The 24,459-nt window shown below is 40.0% G+C and overlaps 1 protein-coding gene across 5 annotated transcripts in view; it reads left to right on the top strand.

Annotated features, from left to right (window-relative positions):
- The window catches only part of kiaa1549la (KIAA1549-like a), a 121,017-nt gene that overhangs the window by 28,056 nt on the left and 68,502 nt on the right, over nucleotides 1–24,459 (top strand). For all 5 annotated transcript variants that reach the window (XM_042495435.2, XM_088079783.1, XM_088079784.1 and 2 more), the window contains 3 exons: nucleotides 18,178–18,861; nucleotides 22,118–22,930; nucleotides 23,553–23,668. In XM_042495435.2, the coding sequence (XP_042351369.1) occupies nucleotides 18,178–18,861; nucleotides 22,118–22,930; nucleotides 23,553–23,668 (1,613 nt within the window). The remainder of the gene's footprint in view (nucleotides 1–18,177; nucleotides 18,862–22,117; nucleotides 22,931–23,552; nucleotides 23,669–24,459) is intronic.

The following is a 24,459-nucleotide window of genomic DNA, read 5'->3' on the forward strand; positions in this document are numbered from 1 at the left end:
TTCTTTCATGATTTGTTTTTGTTTTGTTCGGGACAGCCCAAAATTGCACAGTGTGTATACCAGGAATTAGGTGGTACTCGTGGGTAACCATAGAACCTATTTCCATTCAGATATCTTGGGGTGAGAGTGCAAAATTCCCCTTTGAAAATGGCCATGCCAGCTGTTTCCTTGCAAAAATTTCGCTTCATTTTGGATTGAAATTATTGAACATCTTCCAGACAAGTTATGCCAATGTGGTTGGTACCTACGTGCACCGTAGGCTGTCTATTTTCTTGAGATTCACTCAAAAAATGAGCATGTCACAGCCTCTTCGAGAAAGTAATGTTTGCTTAATGTCGGTTGGCCAGTTGGGGGGGCAGCAATTATATCAGGGTAGCCATGGTGCCCCTTATGCCTCCCGTGGGGGTGCCGCTGATCGCATATGATGAAGACTTTTTAAAAAATTGTCTTGGATGAACTTAAATCTCTTTTAAAAGTTTCCTCTGACCTCCTGCATCCTCGTGTCCAGGGTAACAGTGCCACAATCTCCCTGCTCAATGGGCCATACCACCAATTTAAATAAATATATAATATTATAATATCTTTAGTAACCTTGCTTTGCTTCCTCCAACTGCTTTCAGCACCACTCGGCCCTTCCTGCTGGGGGAATATGTTCAAGGCAGCGAGTGTGAAGGCCCCCATGTTGTCCACTATTATAGATGATCACTCTTGCAGGCACTTTGTGAGCCTCCAAAGCTGTGTGTGTGTCTGAAATAGTAGTGACAACTCCAAAAACAATGAATAGCAACAAGAAGGTGTGCTTGAATTACAGCTGCATCTCTGTGTTGGTTTTTATTTTGGGTTTGTTGACTTTTTTTGAGGATTTAAAGAAATGAGTAAGTAAAAGTACAAGGCAACGGCATCATAAATATTGAATTATTGTTCTACAGAATTCTACAGAAATACCCTAGACCGCTCAGTATCAGAGTGTACGAAACATGAATCCAGAAATCCTGCAACCTTTTTATCTCAGTCCCCCGTTAGGATGCAGGCAGCCTTGTACTCACTGCCGGTGTTCACATATCCACTTGAATTGACTTCAGGTTAAAGTTGTAGCAGTATTTTCTATAGTAGAACTTGATTTGGTAGTAATCTTACAAGTTCTTGCTAACAACTGTATGAAATAAAGGACATAGCCACCATGATGTCAACCTTTTGGTTTTTGAACTGAGTTTGGCATTTTTCCCATTGCCATCTTGGATTTTTGAAACCAGAAGTGACCATATCTGAGCAAAAGGGTGGAGCTGTGGAGGAGCAAAGGGTGGATCTAACATAAAGACTGTAACAACGCTCTTAACTATCTGTAACCATTTTTTACCGGGCTGTAAACATGTTTGTTTCTGCTGTAAAGTTTGGCATATTAACATGGAAGTCTGCGGGGATGGACTCGCTCCTGGAGCCAGCCTCAAGTGGCCATTTGAGGAACTGCAGTTTTTGGCATTTCCAACTTTTCATTAATCAGAGGATGGCACTTGGTAATGCTAATTTAACTTGGAATAGAATAACAGAAGACTATTCATAATGTTATTGGTCAGAATTTTCACAGATAACAAAATGGTTAGGCCCTATTTCAGGTCAATTGTAAGAAATTTAAAAAATAAATGGGGAAAAAAAATTGGTACAGCAATGTATGGGGTCATTTTGTATGGCATTGATAAAAGTAATTTCATTCTAAAAATAATTAATATAGAAACACAAAGTAAACTTTTGGTAGCTTATTAGAATAATAAATCAATTGCTTTATCAGTCCACTACATACATCTTGCTGCAATAATATTGATTAAGGACAGATGACCTAACTGAAAATGTTATTTTATTAGATAACAGATGTTTTCCTTTGGAGACATAATTTGCAGTTGAATAAAAGTTTATAAATTGCACTATATTGCAATATATGTTAATACTTAATACACAATACTTGTGATATACATTAATGCATTGCAAAACTACTGAGTGTGCTAAATTAAACAAGAATTTGTATGGGCTTATTTCTTATTCATTTAACTTCTCAGTTGTAAGAGACAAAATAGATTATTACATCCATTTTTAATTTAAGAAAATTGTCAGCTCACATGTAAAACAAAAGAAAAATCACTTATTTTCTTCATGATCACATATTTAGAAGTACAATGCAACTGGTTGTGTAGTGTGTATTGTCTATTTATCCATCTGCAGTGTTTTTTTATGTAAATAATGAGCTATGATGGTGAAATATCCTCCCTACGGTTGTTTCAACACTGAGCAGTATTTCAGGTGGTCACCTACCCTTCACAGCAGCTACAACAGCGGCCAGATGGGAGGTTGTTGAACACAGCTCCAGCATTAGCTCCAGCCAGCTGGAAGGGTGTCGAAAACTTTTTAGGGATGGATGCAGAATCTGTCGCCTCTCTGCTTCACAGCTCCAGCTTAGTTTGAGCTTGTCTGTACACAGCTCCAACTAATCTCCAACCCTGCTGGAGACTGGAGATGTTGCTATCAAATATATTCAACTTCCCAACTTTCATGTTGTTTTTCTTGTAGCTTCCAAGAGTAGTTGTTGTTGCTGCCTTTCCATCAATAGGTTTCTTGATCCATGTATTTGCCATGTGATTTTTTTTCCACATGTCTCTACCTTCTATGCATTTTATCGCACTAGTCTCCCGAATAGTTTTAACAGAATGCAAACTAAATTTTGAAAGGTATTTCTGACCTAATGCACAATATTAAACATACCATAAGGCTGTACTTAAGGTTTTGTAATTGTGGCTCTTTCTTCAGCTCTTGTTGGGCCTCTGTGGCCACTTTGGTGTGTGTACAACGTGCTTGTGTGTGACAGATGGAAAGACAGAGGAGTAAGTGGAGATAGAGTGGTGTTTTGTGTACATGTCTGTTTATATCTGAAGGAACAAAGTGAAGATAAAGTGTGTGTAGCACATAAATCTATTTTTGCCTGTCTGAGTGTTTGTGAGTGCCAGAATCGCAATAAATGTGTGCTGGCTTGTGTGTGTGTGTTCAGTGTGCATGTGTCAATTAAAGTCTGCATACGTGCACACAGCAGCCGCCCAGGATGTCTCCCCAGTACTGTTTATGCTAGACTGACTGACCTACTGCGTGCCCCAGAGCTGTCACATGACTGTGTCAGCCAGTCACATGGGACCCTGTGACAGAGCAGCACAGATGAGGCGCCATGCTGCCTTCTGCCTGCCTGTGTGTGTTTGTCTTAATTACTGCATGACTGCGGACTTATTGCCTTGCTACTACTACCTACTTGTGTGTGTCTGTGTTGTGCTCCACTTACAGAAGCTCTCAGGTCAGGCTCTGTAGGTGAAAGTGTGCGTGGAGTGTGTGTGTGTGCTTATGCAATCATCAAAGCAAATCCTGAAGGTAAACTCCTCCTGGACATTCAAGTTGTTCACAGCTACACTGGTTTCATTTTTGTGTACTGGTGCGCATCGTTTCTCATCATCCACGGGGCTGTGGAGCATTTTAATACAAATCCTAATACAACAATTGAGGGGTTCATCAGTTTGTCCTAATTTGCTGGCCAGAGGTTTGCATATCCTGTTGTTTGATAGCAGTCTTTAGACCAATCTAATATGACTCAGTCTGAGAAGAATTGTTTCTCACAATCATGCAATAATAATTGTCTCTTACTTGGTATAATACTTCAAAACACACAGTGGGTCACAAATGATACAACATTTATTGAAGGCTATTTTAGAATTTTGCATGGTATGAAATTGCAGCATGTGCGCTGATACAACCTGTCTTGGTCTGGTCTGACAACACTTTCTCAGCCCAAGTCGTCATATACTGCCGCTTTTCAGTGGACTTCCCTGTCTGCATATCACGCTCTTGGTATCCTTATGTGTTGTGCTGCTGATGTTCCCCGTTGATGCTACCGTGATATCAACAAATGCACATAGTGGAATGACGCTGCACGCGGTTATGTTTGGACAACACAAGCGCATGAAAACCAACGCTGGGACGTCAACAAATGCACATGGTTGCACAGATGGTTAGGATTAGAAAACAAACATCATACTCAGATGGGAAGTGAACTCTGAGCTCCCACATGAAAGTCCGGGGTTTGTTTGGATCGATTCACTGCCCCTCCTGCTGCCCGCTTTGTATTCTTTATATGACATTGTTACCAGCAGTTCAACCTGATGGCGTCCCAGTGACAGGCTCTGTTCCACTGCGTCAACTGACGCCGACCGTCTGCGCATCATGCAGGTGGTGTCCCGCTGTCCGCTGGCTCATAATATCACCGTGAATGATTCTGTCCAGCCACTTTCTTAGTTGATACTGTCCAGCGGTGTATTATGTGGTTATGAAAGGTGGCTTTTGGTGTTGCCATCTTATATTGAAAGCACCACAGAAGTGGTACTATTCACCAACTTTGGAATGAGAGTGTACCAGGTCTAACCTTACATAGATGTATCTGTATAAGTGAGTCTCTGTGTCTCTGCCAAACAGTTGCACTTTAAAAACACAGCAAAGACTACATATTCTCCATAGCAGCAGGAGGCGGTAGTCTGTATTTGTTATTCAAAAACAAAAATTGGAACATTGAGGGGGACGGACTTAAAACGCTAGTTAGCCTGTTAGCATGTTAACAACACAACCCGATGTTGAAAGACGCGCTAACTTCTGGCTCCAAAAATCGGCGACTGCTGAGAGGCTGAGCTTAAGGCTTCAAAACTGTCAACAAACTAATGGGTGATGTCACTGTAGCTACGAGCATTATTGTAAAGTCTCTGCTTTAAGCTACTGACTCAAGAGATCATTCTTGAATGGAGGGAAATTTAAGGTGCAATTATCCCGTAATTGCACCTTGTGGTCGTTTCTCTCTTGATGCATTAAGCTGAACTGACAATAAGTGAGTTATTTCACTCACTCTTCCACTGCAGATTTAACATGAAAGGTAAACTTTGGCTAGTCTTGCTTCAATTAACTTCACCTTCATACCTCGTCATGAAAAATAACTTTAACAATATTCTGATACAATCTAATGTCCTGGAAAAAGATGGTAAGACAAAATGACTGCAATTAATAGTAGTTATTGTGTATATGACAGTGGAACTGGCTACCTTATGACCTCTATCAGCCTTTAATGAAGCAGGAACAGCAACAAGTGTGACCCAATAGGTTGTTGTTCCCTCTGTGTTGCCTGTTAGACAGCAGCCTCCTACACAGTAGCTGATCATTGGCATCTTTCTCCCCACAGTGAGCCAACCAGTGCCGATGAACATGCTGCACCATGATGGTTGATGCCTTCATCCAGGCAACTAACTAACGTTGTACCTACAGGTTGCTGAATAATATAATCAGTAGAATATGCAGCCGAATGACATGCTGAAGCTTCCCCGGGAGCAGGAGGAGGTAGCAGTCAGGCAGCCTAAATAATGCCAGACAATGCCAAATGCCTCGTGAGAAGCAAAGCAGTACAGGGGCTGTCTGCCAGGCGGCTACATATCAAACTGGCTTCCTGTTAGGTACCTGGCAGCCTACTCAAGTAGCATACAAGACCATATTATACTTTTCTGCCAACATCTCGATATTTCTGCAATGTTATTATAATCTGACATTAGCTGCTGGACACCTGCATTTGTTTTGACCATCAACAGTGCTGTTGTACCTTAAAGGTCCAGTGTGTGGGATTTAGGGAGGTGTATCTGCAGAAATGGAATATAATATTCATAAGTGTGTTTTTATTAGTTTGTAATCACCTGAAAATAACATCTGCTTGGTTTTCATTACCTTCAAATCAGCCATTTATATCTAAACATGGAGCGGGTCCTATTCCACAGAGTTCGCCATGTTGTTTCTACAGTAGCCCAGAACAGACAAACCAGACATTGGCTCTAGACTGGGACATTTTTGTGGTAGTTTTCCTTCCAACACTTTCTCATCCAAAGTTGTTGCATATTGTCTCTTTGCAGTGGACTTCTACATCTACATATTATGCTCAAGGTATCCTCTGCGCTTGCTATTAATGTTTCGGGGTGCCGCTACTGTGATGTCAACATAAGCACATAGCAACCAACAATAGGAAACCAACAAAAGTACATGCTGGTGCGAACAGTTAGGATTAAGCAAAAGAAGCACATGGTAAGATGTAGAAAAAACATCACATTTAGACGGAGAAGTGAACACAACAACTAAAAAAAGAGTAGTTCAAAAGGAATTTTTAGTTTATTTTTGACCTCTATTTTTCAGGGTCAGGACTACCTCAAATCATGTGTTAACCCGTGATGTGATAAATGCAGTCAATACAAACCACAGTTTGGTGTGTTTTCAGCACAGTGACATCAAGCTGTAACCACAGCACTTTGAAACTTTCGAACCCAATAATCCAATTTGCGTTAAGTTGATGTACTTTTGCACTCTATCTGTTGTGTTTTGTTATATTGTCAATTGTCTTCACAGCAAAGCATTTAGTCCAGGCAAGAATCTCAAAGTCCATATCTCAGGGAAGAAATATATTGAAATCTTACTGTTAATGCATTTTTTACACTGACATTCAGGGGATTGATAAACCCCGGTGTGGAAAAATGCAATTTCATACGGTATTAAATGTGTGACGATGGCTTGCTATATATATATGTGTGTGTGTGTGTGTATATATATGGATTGAGGGTTGGGTATTTTGATGTAGGTCACTCAGTAGGGGGGTGAACCTACTGAGCGAACTGGCCTCTCACATCAAACAGAAGGCCATACAGCCTGAGGTCTAAATATATCCAGCAGCCAACACCAGCTCCAGTTAGTTTGGTTTAATCGTGACCCCTTCTAATGACATCTGACCTCTATGATATAACAGTTAAATGATTATTATTTTCAAGGAAGTTATTTCAAGTAAAAGCAGTCATTTTGTTTTTGTTTTTGTTTTGTATCCTGTAGCCAACTCATTCACACAATTCCCCAGTGATCATGATTTTATTATGACAGATTGATGAACAATTTATGGGTCCATTTATCATTTATCTTTGAGCTGTTGCCACAGTGTGTTAAGCCCTTGTGTGCATTTTCATCCTGCCATTAAAAAGAATGCAGCCTCGTATGATAAGCTGTGTAAATGCAGGGCACTGATGCGACTATAGATTGATTTTATCTGATTTCTGGGTGACTGTCATCAAAAAATCTTCATTTACCCTTCCTGTCATTTTATTAGCAGACATTTTTGGTTCATAAAACCCTTGTCATTGTAATTTTACCCACATTTATTAGATGACATGAATTCATTTTGTGCTCTTCTCACTTGAAAAGTGAAAAGTTGCTGCGTGAAATTGGTATTGTGTTTATTCTGATAACATCGCTGCACCTTATCACGGCTCCCTGTCTTTACAGCTGTAAAGACAGGGCGATGCACGACACACAGGACAGACGTCACATAAGCACAGAACACTCTGTTTCCTTCTTTATCTATGGTAATGGTTGCCCTGGTGACAGCATCCCTGTGGTTGCTGTGGAGACCCAGCAGAGGAAACAGCCCTGCTGCTGAGCTGAATGGGTTGCTGATTTACTGTTACCTCAAATAGGTTCAGTCTCCGCATGGTGTCTTTTCATACAGTGTTTGGCCTAGAATTTGGATGACATTAGTTTTTTTTTTTTGATGGATGATGCTGATGTCTGATGTTGAAAGCCATGTCAGTAAGTATCTTTAATGCATGTAGGTATATAGTGTCCCAGGGATGACTTTTTTTTCTGTAGGCCAACATGGAAGTTTTGCCCTATAGTTCCCTCATCAAAAAGCCTACGGGACTTTTCCATTGGATTTTGGATCTTTAAAAAAAATAAACTCTGAGGTAAACAAACATTTATGATGCTTACATGTTTTGTTCTTCTTCATAAATGACCACTACTTTTAGGATTTTTGAAGCCTAAATGTAATTGCCAGACATAAAAAGCTGCTAGGCTCAAGCAAAATACACTACGGTCCAGCCACCATAACTAAGAGGCTATAAAGCCATGTTTGGCGCGGTTCAGCGTGATGACGCTCTGGAGTCTCATTTCACCACTTGTTAGCAAACTGTCTTTTGAAGACACATAAAAGCTTTAAAGCTTGCAAACGCAGTATTAACCGACATATTTTATGTTGTGAAACAAAACGTGAAAGTCTCTTGTGCTTGTTTTTACCACAGATCTTTTTTAAGGCTTCTAATTAAAAACACATTTAAAAAACGCATTGACTATTAAAGCTTTGTTAAACTGAGGTGCACAGAAGATTCACATTCTCATTTTGTTCACTATAAAATGTGTCTGAAGCCATAGAGGCAAAACAAAGGCAAACATTTTTAGTTTTTCTGTCTCTCCGACAATCTCCAGTAAGGTAGCAGCACAACACAGACCCTGATGCAACAATTCTTTAATGTTTGTGACTGAATTGGAACAAACACAGAGAACGGCCGGCTTAAACAGCTGTGAAGAATGGCATTTCGGTTTGACATTTAGTGACTTTTTGTTTTCCTCCACCCCTCATACCAGGCCAGAGACCACACGCACACGCACACGCACACGCACACGCACACTTTAAGGCAGCCTGGACATTAATTTTTTAAAGTTAAAGCAAAAAGTTGTTACAGTGTATGTTTACGGCCTGTTTGTTGAAGGGAGGTCAAATATTCAGTCTGGCTGTGGAGCTGCAGGTTTAAGTGATTTAAACTAAATGTGTTTTAAAAATACTAATCATCACTTACACTATGGATAATCAGAAGCATTTCTTCCATGTAAGTCATTTTTATGCAAAATATTTATTCTGGACAAGGATATTTCAACGTTTTATGGGGCATCAAGTTGAGCTGAGTTGAACGTTATTGTAAAACATACACCATAAATGAAAAAAAAAAACAACAACTGTAATTTTGAGTTTTAAACCATGCACGTAAACCTAAAACTGTATGTAGGCAAAAATATTTCCTAAACCAACATACAACATTGTTGTAATATTTCTCCTTGGACAACTTCAACAGTAAGTAAAAGTCCATTTATAAATGATTAAGTTTCTTCCTTACATTATCATACTGTGTATGCATCTCATCTGCTGTATTGTTTTGTCAGGACTTATCTGGCGTCAACCTATTTCTGTAAACAAATGAGCATCTGACTGAATTAATCCCCATTAGCTGCATTTTTGACAACATATCTTCAAAGAGAGGGAAGCGTGCATATATTGTGTTAATGTCAGCGACATACGAGTATTTAATTTATATTCCACTGAGCTCAGTTTGACTCTACAGTCTTACATCAGGCGTTCAATATCAAGTCGGCCAACATCAAACCTGCTGCCACGTCAGGTTCAAAGCGGCTCTTATGTGACGTCCCAAGAGAAATTATATCTGTCAAATTATATCACGCATCATTCTCATGTTGAGAATGATGCGTGAAGGGTAGAGGTCTTTTACTTGGTTTTAATTTAAGCCAAGGTAAAGAAGAAGAGGTAGAGTTGGGTTTCAGCATATGGTGCTTTGACTCCTTACAAAACTTTAATGTAGTAATGTTTATATTTGAGGCTTTTGTATTGATTTGACTACTCTACCTCATGCAATATAAAAACATTACAAGAATATTAAAAAAAACACATATTTAAGAAAAAATTTAAGGGGGAAAACCTTCCATGAGATAAAAACCCTTATGCCTTTTTTGGTTACAGATGTAATTTCCTTTTAGATTTACCCCCTTTCATTGCATTATCTGAGAGCTGATAACACCGACAACATATACGTTAGTTTGGTTGAAACACATAACCCTTCAGCTCAAATCAAATTTGATGTGTTTGTATATGCACTACCTACTAAAAGACAGTTGTTTCTGCCTTAACATGTTGATTGATTGATTAATTGATTGTACTTTATTTGTTCCTGAAGGGAAAATTGTCTTGGACACAGTGCTGCTTGCTTCACAGTAATATACAAACACATCACACCACACAAGACAGTTGTGGATTACAGTGTATGTGTGTGTCCCTTTTAAATGACATGGTGATGCAACTTACAGAAACTGAAGTGCTTCACCATTAGCCGTTAGGTTTTCCATCCATCCACTATGTGTGTAAATTGGATAAATTGGCTGTAACGAGGTATGGGAGTTGCCACACCTTGCCTTGGCTTTGTGTGTTCATGCCTTTGTATGTATTTTTCAATTTAACATAACTATTAAACCTCAAATAATGTGGCCTACTTCCCTTTTATATTCACTGTTGTTGTTATGATGTTATGTTGCAGTCAGTTCACACATTGGGTAGTCGTTGTTGTCAGGCAGTTTTTTCTCACACTTTGGCAGAATTGCTGAGAAAAGATGGCACACTTTCCTTTAACTCTATTCACTATCATCCCTTCAGACAATAAAAATCTATTCATTGCTTCTCTGCTGCTTGTGTTGTCCACATACATCCAGAGAAATTACTATATATAAGAAGTTTAAGATACCCTAGTATCCTAATAATGGGATGATGTCACACTTTTGCACATCTTGCCCCATATTATTGTGCGTGCCATCCATCCTGATGGATCCTCTACCTCTCGCAAACAGATGGACATGCTGGATCACTGAAGTGCTGTCAAAGCACCAGTCCTGGTCACTCTAATCAGTTGGCAAATATAGCATCTCATAAATTCCTGACTGAAAGCTAACCTCCCCAAAATTTACATGAGAAACTCCCCTGTGAGTTTTTTCAATAAAGACATGACTTTGATTAGTGATTCTCCGTGCATTACCATCCATTGATTTGTTTACCTGACCATCCATCCATCCGACAATACATCCAAAGTGTTTCCTGTTCTTGCCACCACACAGACAGATGGATGCCCTGAATAGTTCCAGGAAATGGTTACATGTCCATCCTGTTGGACGGCCTCACTCTGTTGGACCAAGCCTGCTGGCTTAGGACCATGCTCACTCCCACTGAGTCTCGTACCACATCGAATATATCAGCGCTTTGACTTGTTACCAGCCCTCCCACTCTAGCCACAAAGGCTTTATCTTTTCAGAGAAAAAAACAAAACATTTGAACATATCGACACTTAAGAAAGAAGAACCCCATTTCCTCATCGTCAAATGACTCATTCTTCTCCTCAGAGACCTTACAAGTCATCTGACAGAACATCCTTTATTTGCCTATAGCCTTTGAAAAATGACCTCAACACAAAGCTCACCACCAATAATTAAAGTAGATTGCATAGACAAGCATGTAAAAATATACCTGCCTGTTTGATTTGTGAGTCAAATGCACAAAAGCCCTTAAAGACAAGGTGATTCTTCTTTTTTTTTTTTTTTTTGCAGGCAGTGTCAACCAACTTGAGTTTATCTCCTACATAGGAGATTTTATTTCCTTTATACAAGAGAGTATCTCCTACATACAGGCAAATGATAATATCTCCTATGTATGAGATATTATCTCCTACAGGAATATTATCTCCTACATAGAAGACATTATTTCCTGTGTAGGAGATATTTTTTCCATTATACAAGAGAGTATCTCCCACATACATGGATACTGTCATCTATGCATGTGATATTATCTCCTATGTAAAGGGATATTAGCTCCTACATATGAGATATGATCTCCTACACACAGGATATTATCTTCTATGTAGCTGCTCAGCCAATAACCATCAGCCAAACTGGAAGGTGACCTGTCTAACAAAAATGAGCCAGCAATTGATAATTGTGTCTTGGATAGTTAATTTCCCAAAACATACAACTGTATATGTATACATTTTTATTAGTCCTGTCCTTTTTTCCCTTGAACTTTTAATCAATCAGTCAAACAGGTGGGCTAATGTAGAGGAGATGATCGAGTCTTGTGACAAGAGATTTTAGGTTCAGAATGTAGTCAACAGTATACTTAGTATAACTGTGATGACTAAAAGTAGCTCTAATTGAGTGAAGCTGCACGTAGGAATTAATGGCTCATATGTAGGAAGTAAAATCTTTAATGCATGAGAGAGATTTTAGTCTCTTCAACCTTGTCTTTTAGGGCTTCCTTACAAGTGACAACGCTGAAGAAATCTTTTGTAGGGCTGAGATCACTCAGAAATAACATCAGACTATGTAGTTGTACAAATTCTATTTGATCCTATTTTACTTTATTGTTTTGGTTTTACATTTTTACTGGTTCAGTCTGAGCTGCTCTTATAAGCCTCCCATATTAACTTATACATGTATAAGCAGCCATTTCCAGTAAACAAGCTAAGGCATCTGTACCCCAACTGTCCAGAAAGTGGCCCACTGTGGGTGGTGAAGAAAGTAGAGCCGGTGAGCTAAGCCTTGCTAAATATTTTTCTAAGGTGTTGGTTCACCAAACCAAACCAAAGTTAAACAAAAAGTGAATGTTAGTGTTAGGAAGTGAAAGTATTTGATAAATGTTCATCAGAAGCTGATGGCCAGCGTATTATATCATACAAAAATGTATGCACATCAGTTCATATAATACCATATGAATTAGCGCCCTGTGAATGGCGTTACGTCATTCGTTACGGAGGGATGATAGTTACTATGGTTAGGTTTAGGAAAAGAAATATGGCGAGGACGGACCTTAAAATGACAAATAGGTCACTCAAAGTTCACATGGTCCTGAGCGTCTCCATGGGAAAGTCTGGTGTCTTGTGGCTGATCCACCACAGCAGCAAGCCTCATCTCAGCTAAGGACCGCTTCCTTATTTAACTCCTGTCAGCACACTGATCACGTGATAGCAGCCTTTCAGAATGCGTGGCATATGCACGAATTTTGGTGCATTCATTTTTCTTAGAGAAACGTGCAAACCGTTTGTGAGAATAGCCTGTAATGTCATTAATTTTGCAAGTGTTTAAATCACAATCCAATATTTGTCAAAATATTTGAGTATGGATCCACTGACCAACATTGACATCCATACTACTAGTTTGGACAAACATCTTGCAAATGACATAAATCTGGTTACATGTATATCTACAGAAAATAGCAAATTTAACTGTGAGAAAGACGTGAAAGTATCCTACTGCAGCACTGGACAGGCTGTGTGCTGTTGATTACTATCACATGCATGATACATTGACATTGAAATGGGAGTTTCAAATCAATCATTTTCCCCCTGCTATCACCTGAGGCTGCCTGCTCACAAAGTTGCCTTGTGTAGCTTTGAGATAAGACATGAAGCTGCACTCAGCAACTTTTGCAGCCCTAAGTACTAGTTGGCTATTGCTGTTAACTGACTGTCTGACGGTTTGACACATTTCCTTCCAAATCTTGTAATATGATGCAACAGATCTTTACATGAATTTTTATAGATATGTCTTCTCAGTAACTATATGAATGGAGATAGTGAAAAAAATCTTTTGCAGAAGGTTTCAGCATTGTGGTGTGCCCAGCTTTCGGCACTTTGAGTTCTTTTGTTTCATCACTTTCTGAGACTGGAAGAATTTCCGCCAGTGACCATAACTAACGCTGCAATTTAGCTTTGACTAATGAGGTGAAGCTACCGTGTCTTCATTATTGTGGGTGGTGTGACACTTCGCACTGCAGCCCAGTCTAATAAATTAGGACAAAAAGCCTTTTGTCGCTTTAAAGAGAAACCTTGCCCAGAACTGCTCTAAGATGGAGATTAAGATGATATTTTTCATTTGGCCTGTCATATAATTACTATGATGAAAACTTGCCACCAGTTGGCTAGTTGGCAGATTCATTTAAACACACACACACTCCTCATTTTTCCCTCATGGAGCTGAGGACCAGTTGGCTCAGCACCATTCTCACACTTCCTAACCACCTGTCCTGCTCACAGTCAGGGTGGCAGCGAGGATCAACTCTGCTTGGCACAAAGCTCCACAGGACGTAGAAGGGCAAAGCCACAGCCATAGACATTTACTGTTATATTATTTCAGACACAGGGAAATGGCTAATCTGAATGGTCAGAAAGCTTGTAGTGACCTGGCAGGGCTTTACAGGGCTGTGTTGGCATTTACAGAGATTCAGCAGGGCATCAGTGGGCTCAATGCCAGCTGGCAAAGCACTATGGTCAATACATAACATGACACTAGTCTAAAGCCTCGTAAATGCCCAGCAGCGCTTTGTGCACCATTTCCATGTGATGATTCCCATAATCTACTATAAGCTGAATGTTCTCACATGGAAATAGGGGAAAAATGTCCTGAGTGTTTTGTCCAAATAGATAAAGCGGGTCAGTTCTGCTCTGATCCACATTTATCCATCCTTAATCCACACTTTCTGTTCTACCGACCATCCATCCATCCAGTCCATATTTGTTCTCAGTGGAGGTTCTTCTTTCCTAGCGTTTGTCAGAGGTCTGATGGTAGAGTCACATATGTCGTTCTCAGCCAGAGCAGGTGGCAAGCTGCTGGAGGAGAAAACACTCAAAACACTTCTAACAGTTCTGCATATGGTACAGTCTTTCCATCAATCCCACCGTCCATCGATTCATTCATTCATCCCTCTATGTATCCATTCATCCTCACATTAATCCATTCAGACATATTGATTCCTCATAGCCATGTTTGTTCCTTTTCTTAGGACTATTGACTGTTGACTGAGAGGCCCCATTATCAACCCAGTTAAATTGTGACTGGTGACATATATTGGTCCTTGGCATATGGGTCTAACAAGGATATAGAACAATACTATGCATGTACACTCCAGGCAAGAAGCCCAAATATAAGTACATACAAAAATGAAAAACAAAACATAAAATCAAGAAAAAATATATCAACAGAAATGAAAAAATTGTAATAAATATAACATTAAAGACTGCATGAATTATAATTTCAAATTAGAGCAGTCAAAATGTCAATAAATCACAAGGAAACGGTTAGCTCCTACCAATACTCAGTGTGAAAAGAAGCATTACTTGAATGGTCACTTGGGCAGTGTAAGGTAAGGTGCATTTTATCCTCCTTTTTATATTCACATTTTTACTTGTGCAATAAAAATCTGAGTAGAAACGCCAAAATGAATAAATAATGGTGCAAAAAAACGTTTTTTAACTTGGGGGAGGTGAACAATTGGTGTATCTCTAAAAGGTAAATGCAAGGAGGTGTAATACAAACAGATTCAGTGAATTGATGGTGATGTACAGCAATAATGAGGACACAGGGCATTTAGTAGGCCTCTGCAAACTGTCCTCATCCTCTCTGGATGGCTCTTAACATAGTTATGTATGCACACAGGGCTGTTAGCAGAACTCTTTCAAGAGCACAGAGCTGTAATATGGTTGTCCAAAACTCTTTCTTTTTTTTTTTTTACATTGTTCAGTGTGCCCCCCATCATTAAACGTCCATTGTTTTCCTTTGTTTGAGGTTTAACTGGGGTTCTTTTAATTACGTCGTCTCTTTGCACCCTGTTCTGCAGTGGCACCTGACTGGAGAATGAACACAGCTTTCTGCTTAACTCAAAGAACCAGCTTCCAATATTTGCATAACAGTAGTGGGTGGAAAAGCACAGAAATTCACATAATTCAATAAAACATTTGGGCTGATTTTCTGAAAAGTATGAGTTATATTTGCGTTGAGTCCCTACTATTGACATAATATCACCATTTAGTTGTTTTGGTGAGCATTAGTAGACCATTGCCCATTACATATCCAGCCGTCACAGGAAAAAAAAAATGCATTCACTCATTTTAGCTCATTTTGGGTCTCAACCCACTCCTGAGGGAAATATTTGACTCTGAGCTGTTGAGGTAGCTCATTTTTGCAGCTTGTACCCGCGATCTTGTTCTTTCAGTCACTACCCAAAGCTCGTGACCATAGGTGAGGGTAGGAACGAAGATCGACCGGTAAATCGAGAGCTTTGCCTTTCCTTAGATCCATTGTTTATATATTAATATTGATAAGTGCATCTTTAATATTGATGTTAAATAACAGAATTGGGTAATTAATTAATTAATAAAAACAAGATGTGTACTGCATCATCTCAGCCTTTCTTAAAACCTATATTTCTTAAAAAAATAATAGAATGTATGTCAGCAAAAGTGCTCAGCATGTATTCCCTTTAAACATCACAGTCTGTTTAGGGTCAACAAACAAAACAAAAAAACACCATACAGAAAAACTGTAGTGTTTCTGGATGAGATGAACTGCTGCAAAAAGAAACATTTCTGTTCAGTTTAATAAGTATGTTACTGCGTTCTCCCTGCAGTGATCAAGTAATCGACTCTGCCATTTCTAGCCTTGTCGTTTCCTCCTCTTTGAAACTGACTAATGGAGCTCTGGATGCTGGCGCTAAGACACAACATAGGCCCTGAAAAAGCTGGAATATAAATTGTCAATGGATTCATTTCCTCTTTTTCATAGTGTTTATGATAAGACACCCTATGACAAGGAACACATTGCTCAGTGGTGGTGGTTAATAGCGGGGTGGTGAAATGCTTTATAGCAGCCGTCCCGAGGATATACAGCAGCTAAGCCCGGAGCGGGTTGTGTAAAGCCGCTTTTGCTCAGAATCACTGTCTTTTAATTAACCAATCCTCCACAGGGACATGGGAGCATGGGAAGTGTGTAACACACACGAACCCTTCAGCCCAGCTGCCAGAGGAAAATGTTCGCAATGTGTGTCTCTCCAAACGTGGATACATTACATTTTTACATTTCATACATATCAACATTTTTAAAGTGACATAATTAAGATTACATGTATCTGAGCTGAGTTTCTCATCAGAAGGTGGTGGAGATGGTGGATGAAGGAGGTTCATATGGTCATGAAAAACTTAGAAAAGTCATAGAATTAGCAGATAGCATTTCCAGGCCTGGTACTGTTTTGGAAAACGTCAGTACGTTTTCAGTGCTGAAAATAAGGTAATTTAAGCAAAAATGTTCTTTTCCGAACCAAAACCAAGTGCTTTTTGTGTCTAAACTTAACCAAATGATAACCATTAAAAGTAAGAGTTTCACATATTCATGGTTTGCAGAAATGCCAACATTTTTTTCTGGCGATTGGGTTGCACACTTATGTAATGAATGTATGCTTGAAAAAACAAATAATTTTTTTAAAAAAACCTCTATGAAATTTTACATTGAAAACTAATTTACAAAACTCAACATCAGCCTCAGGTGACACCAGATCTAAACCTTTCTACTTCAGACCAAACGGCCAGCTGCAACAAACCGCGTCACCCGGCGAGGCAGCCAGTGAGCCAGTCAGACGGTCAGCCTTGTTTTTTCTCATCTTTCAATTCAACTAAGGCAAGGTGCCTTTGAGACTGAATGTATTAGGCAGGATAATCGCCTCAGTCTGCCAAACCTTCAGGCTTTGTTGAGGCTGCAGAGGAGATGAAGACAGTTCACAGAATGGAGATAAAGGCCGAAGCTAAATGCTTTGACTGGATGCTATCTTTACTGCTCCATTTCCATGTATCTGACTCATTTGATGTCAAATTGAAAAATGGAAAAATGACTCCATAAAACTGTCATTACTTGCATAACTCACCCCAAACTTTGCTCCGGAAAACATATTTCAGCCTCATCAGTATGGGTCTCAGCTATGAGCTCGGCCTGAGTCTGAGTGCTTGTGTATGTTCTAGGAATAATAAATCCATGGGCTAGCATGGCTAAACTTACAGATCAGATTAGTATCTGTGAAATCACAGCTGATTAGGGTGTGTGTGCTTGTGTGTGTGTGTGTGCCCTAATTTATGCACTCTGGAACATCTAAATTAATTCCCTATGCTTTATCCTCTAAAACATAAGTGACCTACTTTAGACATTATTACTATTTTTCCACAATCGCAATTTTGGAGGTTTTATTTAATCCCCTCGGATAAGTGTGTGTGAGTAATAAGAAGAATGTGCATATGTGTGCATATGCCAGAGAACAGAGAAGTGTGTATGCTCTCAAGATGAGTGTGTGTGAGTGTGAGCAGTTTTAAATCTCCTGGCAGTCGGACAGTTGTGGTGGCATTACGAGGACTAATGATTTGAGGACTCTGGCTGTGTGTGTGTGTGTGTGTGTGTCTGTGTGTGTCTGTGTGTGTGTGTGTGTGTGTGTTTATGTGATGGATGTGTCACTAAAGAACTGAAAGTGATGTCATTGTCCAGCCTGTGGACAGATGAGTCAGACAAGACTGATTACTATGATTCTGCTGCCCAGAACTCCCAATTAAACACTATTTCTGCTTCTTCTTCCATCCACTCCTTCCCTGGCCTCCCTATCATTCATATTTCCTACAGCTGAGGGAGGTCACCACGAGTCAATGAGACCTCTGGATCCTGCAGTGCCCTCAAACCTCTCAGCCATCCCCAGGAGTGGAGACAGAGCTGGGGCTAAGGACACGATGGATGGGACTGACGCTGGTCCGAGAGCTTGGCCTAAGGGGAAAGTGTTTGCTGAGGCCAGAGCGGCTGTTTGGACTGAAACAGAAGCCGCAGTGCGCGCTGGTTCAGGTGGCAAAGTTTTTGCAGAGACTGGGATAATGACGGGAACCGGCGCCTGGGCTGAAGTTGGGGCTGAATGGAGTCCGGTGGATGCAGAGGGGGGTGACCTGCCAAGCATGCCCAGGGACCCGGCTGCCTGGCTGGGGCAGCAGATGCGAGCAGAGGGCCAAAGACAGCAGGCAGCCATCTCGTCTGTCCCCACCATACTGGCAGAGACAGCAGAGCTGCGGGCACCAGCGCTGGGAAAACCTTTAGGACTGCTGTCTAAAGCTGCTTGGACCAAAAGCACCTCTTCATCATCATCCAGGGCCTCCTCCTCTTCCTCCTCATCTACCACAAAAGCGTCCTCTTTGCCTTCTTCCTCCTCTTCCTCCTCCTCTCCAGCCAATAAAAGAGACAGTCAGACAGCGAGACCAGACAATGTCTCTCTGGTTGTTGTCAGCAGCAACTCCTCCAACAGCAATAGCAGCTCCAGTTCGGGTATGATGCAGAATTATTCTGTCATTCAAACATCTTTTAACTTTGATTTTTTATTTGAATTAATTGTTCACTAAATCCCCTCCAAGAGCAGCAATCATAGCGCAGGAACCATAACTACACACAGCAGGCCTGTCAAGCTCTAATTTCTCCACATGCCGAAACAATATGCATGGGGCTTTAATTAGAGCTAGACTCTGCATTTAGAGTCTGGAGGGTCCTGTCTTTTGCTTAGACTTTTATAACCCCAAAAGACAAGTGCAAAAGTGTGAGGAATGGATTAAACAGTATTTAGAGCATTCTCAGCTAATTAGCTTGCTACTTACAGTGGTAACGCAGCACTATTTCTAAAGAACAAGGACCTTTCAAGTATAACAGAGATATTTAATTCCATGTCCTCTAAATTAATCATTAGTCAGTGAGAATTTGGTTTTTACATGTAACATGTAACTTAAGGCCCAATAGCAATAGCATCATATCATTAATTTAGCAATTAGGTGCATTTTTGGCCTGATCTCACAGAAATACGTGAAATGACCGCAACCTCTTACACTGCTTAATGCGGTGACATGAAGAATGCACCACCGAAACAATGCCAATAGAGTCAATTACGAATAGAGGCATATTAAAACGTCGTGTATATTATGGAATAGTTGCAGTTTGGATAGGTTTAGGGAAAAAATAGCTGGATAGGTTAAGGAAAATGTGGTTTAAGTTGAGCTATATCATACTCATTTTATCACATAATGTCAATTAGGTTTGTAAAGTACATACCAAGGCAAAGTTAAAATAAATTAACAATGACATAGTTTTACACCTTACATGTACAGCTATTGTGTGAAAGTCCTGCGTTTGTGTCTTTTTCGCTTTCTGCAGGTATGTCTTTTTTTTTGTCAACATTGATCCCCTCCACAAAAACCTAATGGAGTTTTTTATTTGGATTTTGGATTATTGCAGAAATTAAGCCCTTTGGCAATTAGAGTTGATGACACATATTTTGTTTAGCAATTTCTTTTCACAAAAAAATGCAACTTTTTATGATTTTTTTAAGTGTGAATGCAATTGACAGAAATGAAACGTTAAAATTAGGCTATAAAGGAACTACATCATGTTCACATGACTTCAATAGAACCTCAATCAAACAACGCTGTATAGCCGTGTTTTACATGATGATGTTTTGTGGTCTTATTTAGCCACTTATTAGTAATTGTCTTTTGGAAGATTTTAAAGCTTCAGAGCTGACATATTTTATGTTTTAGAACAAAACATGAAAGTCTCTTAAGCCTGTGTTAATTACAGACCTTATTTCAAGAAACTAACCAAAGACCCATTTAAAAAAAAACCAAAACCCATTGACTTCAAGATGGGGGAACCAGAAGTGCAAAGATGCTAACCCAATTTTGGGTTTTAGGACTCACTCTGGCACCACTCTATGATATCTATATGCTATGTATTGCAAAACATCCAGGGCCACAACAAAAGATCCTAATTGACTTTCCAGTTACTTTGTTTCCATGGTGCTGGCCTGTAATTTTAACACATTGCCTGCCACCGTCACACATTATTGTTGCAAAAGGTCAAGGTCATTTCATATATTTCTGCGAGATCAGGCTGCAGTTTTAGGGATTGTTGTTTAAAACAAGTCAACAGGAAAGACTTAAAAGTCAGCTGGCAGGCAGAGTTGTAGAGAAGTAATCACAGCTGATAAAGTGTTAGCTACAGCCTTCAGACGGCCATCAGATAGAAATACCAACCTGCTTTTCTGCCTTTTTTTCAGAAATTTCTACTTATCTTTATGGTATAACTCAACGTCTTTGTGAGCAGAATATATTTCATGTGAGAACAGAAAGCTTGACAGTGCTGCAACAGTAAATTAGAGATGTTTTGTGCAAACTTCAGATTGTTTGTGTTCATGACCGTCAGCACATTTTCACATTTGTCGCTGTCACAATCTTAATTCATTTTAACTGGTTCCATCACAATGTGATTTTCATCATAGCAACCTAAACAACCATCATCATCACCATCATCGTCATTATTTTGTCTTCATCTTCATTGTACGTCATCATCATCGTCATCAGCTTTGTCTTCATCATCATCACCACTGTCCCATTCCACTACCTCCATGTCTCCCTACTTCCTGTTACATCATCATCATCACAATAACAGTGACATCATCAACAAGGTAATTTCTCCACATATATTTTTTGCTTCTGACACAAGATTGAACAAAATCTATTATTCTGTAGTGTTGTATGATCACATGGATTTATATCACAGTCCAAATACAATGCGTCCCCATGCGTTGGTGTGAGGGGAGGAGACGAGGGAACAAAAAGGATTGATTGTCTTCCTCTTGTTCAGTCAAGCCTCCTTTACACCTCTCGTCGACGTGCATCTGATTTCAATATGTTGTATAGAGATGATTTAGATGGATTACATAAACCCCTGACATGAGAATGTTCCTCTAGTTTACTCAATAAATTGGATTTCTATTTCCTATTCGAAATTTAAATTGATGCTCACTTCAGTTTATGTATTTAGAATTGATGAAAGCTTCCTCATCTTTCTTGTTCCTCATTCATGAGAAAACAGCCAATTCAATTTTGACAAGTTTGTTGTTACCCTGCCAGCTATTTGATTCACATGACTGGCTTTTTGTTTACATATAAATGGTTTTAGACCTTTGAAACGTGGATGGACATCAGTTTTTCTGGTGCTGCATTCAGCTGCCTTTCACAAGTATTTAAAAAAAGGTTTAATTTTCTTCTAAGAAATGGGAAAAGGCAGTGAGCAAATTGCAAGAAATTGGTTAAAGGTGAAACAACCTGAAAATTAATGTTAAAAACGAAAGGAGAGAGAGAAATATGTTACAAAATATATAATATATTTTAATTTTTAGCACTTTTCTCTGTTAATTTCCTGTCTGTAAACTAATTTTGATAGGGAATTCTGGGCCGATACTGATGTTTTAAATAACAATTTGGCCAATAGTCAGTACAGATACAGATGGGTTTTTTTTTTGTTGTTGTCTATTTTATTTTTGTTATTATATAATCCCCCTTTTTGCCAGGGAAACAAAGAAATCTTCATTATGAAAAAAATAGCTGAATTGTTGGCCTCACAGACAGTACTTGTTAAATAGGATCAATTTATTGTTAGTTTTGGTCTTTTCTAAAGATTAGCTGACGAATACAAAAAAAGACTGTCACCAGGCATCTTTTAATACAATAGATTTGTTGTGTTTTTCTCTCTGCAGAGGAGTCCGTGAGCAGCCTGCCAGCCTGGGATCTTCCCACTGTCCCCGAGTCTCTCCTGTCCACAGTGGGCGACCACGATGTCACACTTCCTGCCAACATCACCAGCCCTTTCTCCACCCATCAGTGGAACACCACGATGCCCGTGCGCACCAGAAACACCTCACGGCAGACGACCACACTAACCACCACCCAAAGCACATCATTATCACCCAGCACCACCTCGACTTTGTCCACCACAGCAAGAGCACAAACGCCGCCAGGACCCACTACGGTTTCTAACACCACAAGCCAGGACACTGTGACCAATGACAGCCTTCAGCTGACGACGGTAACCACGACGACGCCCTCAATGACCACTCTAACTGTGACCGCTGCTGAGATGATGACACAGGCGGTGACCAATGGGAGCGCTGTAACAGCATCACCAAATACTACCAATGCTTCAACCACGCAGCAATCGACGAGCCTCAAACTGACCACAGCAGCTACAACTCAGCCTACAACCACAACTACAACCACACCTGCCACTACCACCGCCACTACTACTACTACAACTACTACTACTACTACAGCCCCCCCAACCACTACCACTACTACTACAACTACTACACCTGCAACTACCACAACTACGACTGCCGCCACGACTACCACTACCATTACAACCACAACAACAAAGGTACCTGCCACCACCGTCTTCATCCCGATTGCAACCACGCCGCCTCCCACTACGACCACTGAACCTCCGTCCAGTACCAGTGCAGAGGAAAGTTCTCTACCGTGCAACGTGACTGAGAAGTACTGGGTCAGAACAGGTATGACACTAAAACTACATCATTACGTTTAACCTGGATTAAAAACAATTTAAAAAAAAAACAGTATTTCCAAAAAAAGCTATTCAAGTTCAAGTAATTTCTTATGTGTTCGAGATAAAGAGTGAAAAGACTTAAGATGAATGGCTAAAAAAAAAAACCCTAGGAAACTGCATGTCCCAAATTACCTACAAAGTACTGTTTTCTTCTTATGTAAAGGCAGGCTTTTGCTGTTTTCCTGTAATAATACAAAGAGATGATAAATGCAGGTGAAATGCCATTTAAGAAGCTCGGGCTCAAAGCACCTATTATGTGTCCAAGATGTAATTACATGCATGCAAATTAATTAAAAACTTGCACAAAAGCAAGGGCAGATTTTCCTTCAGCATAAACACTTAAATTAACAACAAGCTGGAGACTGTAGCCTTTGATTACATTTAGCGGAGATTGTTTAATACTACAGTGCAAGGCTTTTACTGGTGTTGGAAGCAGGTGCACAAAGTGACCAAGGAGACATTTAACCAGAGGCCAAAGTCCAAGTTCCTGTCCTTGGGAAAGATATTACCTCCAGCACATTATTCACAGTCAGTGAGCTCTGATTTAATTTTATTTTTTCCCACCGCAGTTCTGTCCATTGAGCTGCGTAGGAACCGCCTCGACCTGATCCTGAAACAGAACCTCTCTAAAGGACTGAGCCACGCCCTTCAACGAGCCCTGAATGACTCCTCAGCCAATGCACAGGTCAGTGTCTCTTCCAGCCATAATGACCACAGGTTAGTGGGTAATAAGCACAAATTACTTGTAGGCAAAGGTCAGTAACCAGTAACCACAGTGAGGTTTGGGGGATAAAGGAGCTGTGCACAAGATTCATAATATTAATGTAGCAACAAAGCAGTATCTGCTATAAAGATAAGTGGAGTAATAGTATCCAGAGTAGAGAATGAAGTCAGGCTCCCTCTGTGTGTGTTTGTGTGTGTGTGTTGTAATCTGAGCTTCTGTATCTTTGTTGTGGTAACTGGTCGGACCGTGCGTGTATTTTCGAGCATGTGATCCTCTGTGTGTGTCCCACTGGCTAGTGAATTGTTGCCTGTCAGCACCATAACCCCTCACCTGTCTGATTTTCAAGACCTGCTCCGCCAGGGCACTGCACCATGCAATGCCACACCTGCCCAGCCACCCGCACATATATTCAATTAGTTCTGCAAGACTATACACACTCTGCAAATCCTATAATAAGCATGCACTGTTCAAATAAGTCAGTAAGACAGCATGTTTAAAGTGATCATTTTGGGCCATTTCATACATGTGTAACAAAGATAATTCAGGAAATGCAATATACAGTAATATTTTTGCTTATGGGTTGCCCAATCAATCTGATACTGCACATCAGCGTTGAGAATTGGCATGACTTACAAAGTCCTTTGTCTCATTCACCCACTGCCTGTGGCCATTTTGTACAAAAATACTTCATTAAATAACATCATTGCAACACAGATTGTGGTGAAAGCTGGAATTGCAACTCGAGTGACAAA

The sequence above is a fragment of the Plectropomus leopardus genome, chromosome 7, assembly GCF_026936395.1.
Source record: "Plectropomus leopardus strain MGB_pleo_1.0 chromosome 7, ASM2693639v1, whole genome shotgun sequence".
Classification (NCBI taxonomy): Eukaryota; Metazoa; Chordata; class Actinopteri; order Perciformes; family Serranidae; genus Plectropomus; species Plectropomus leopardus.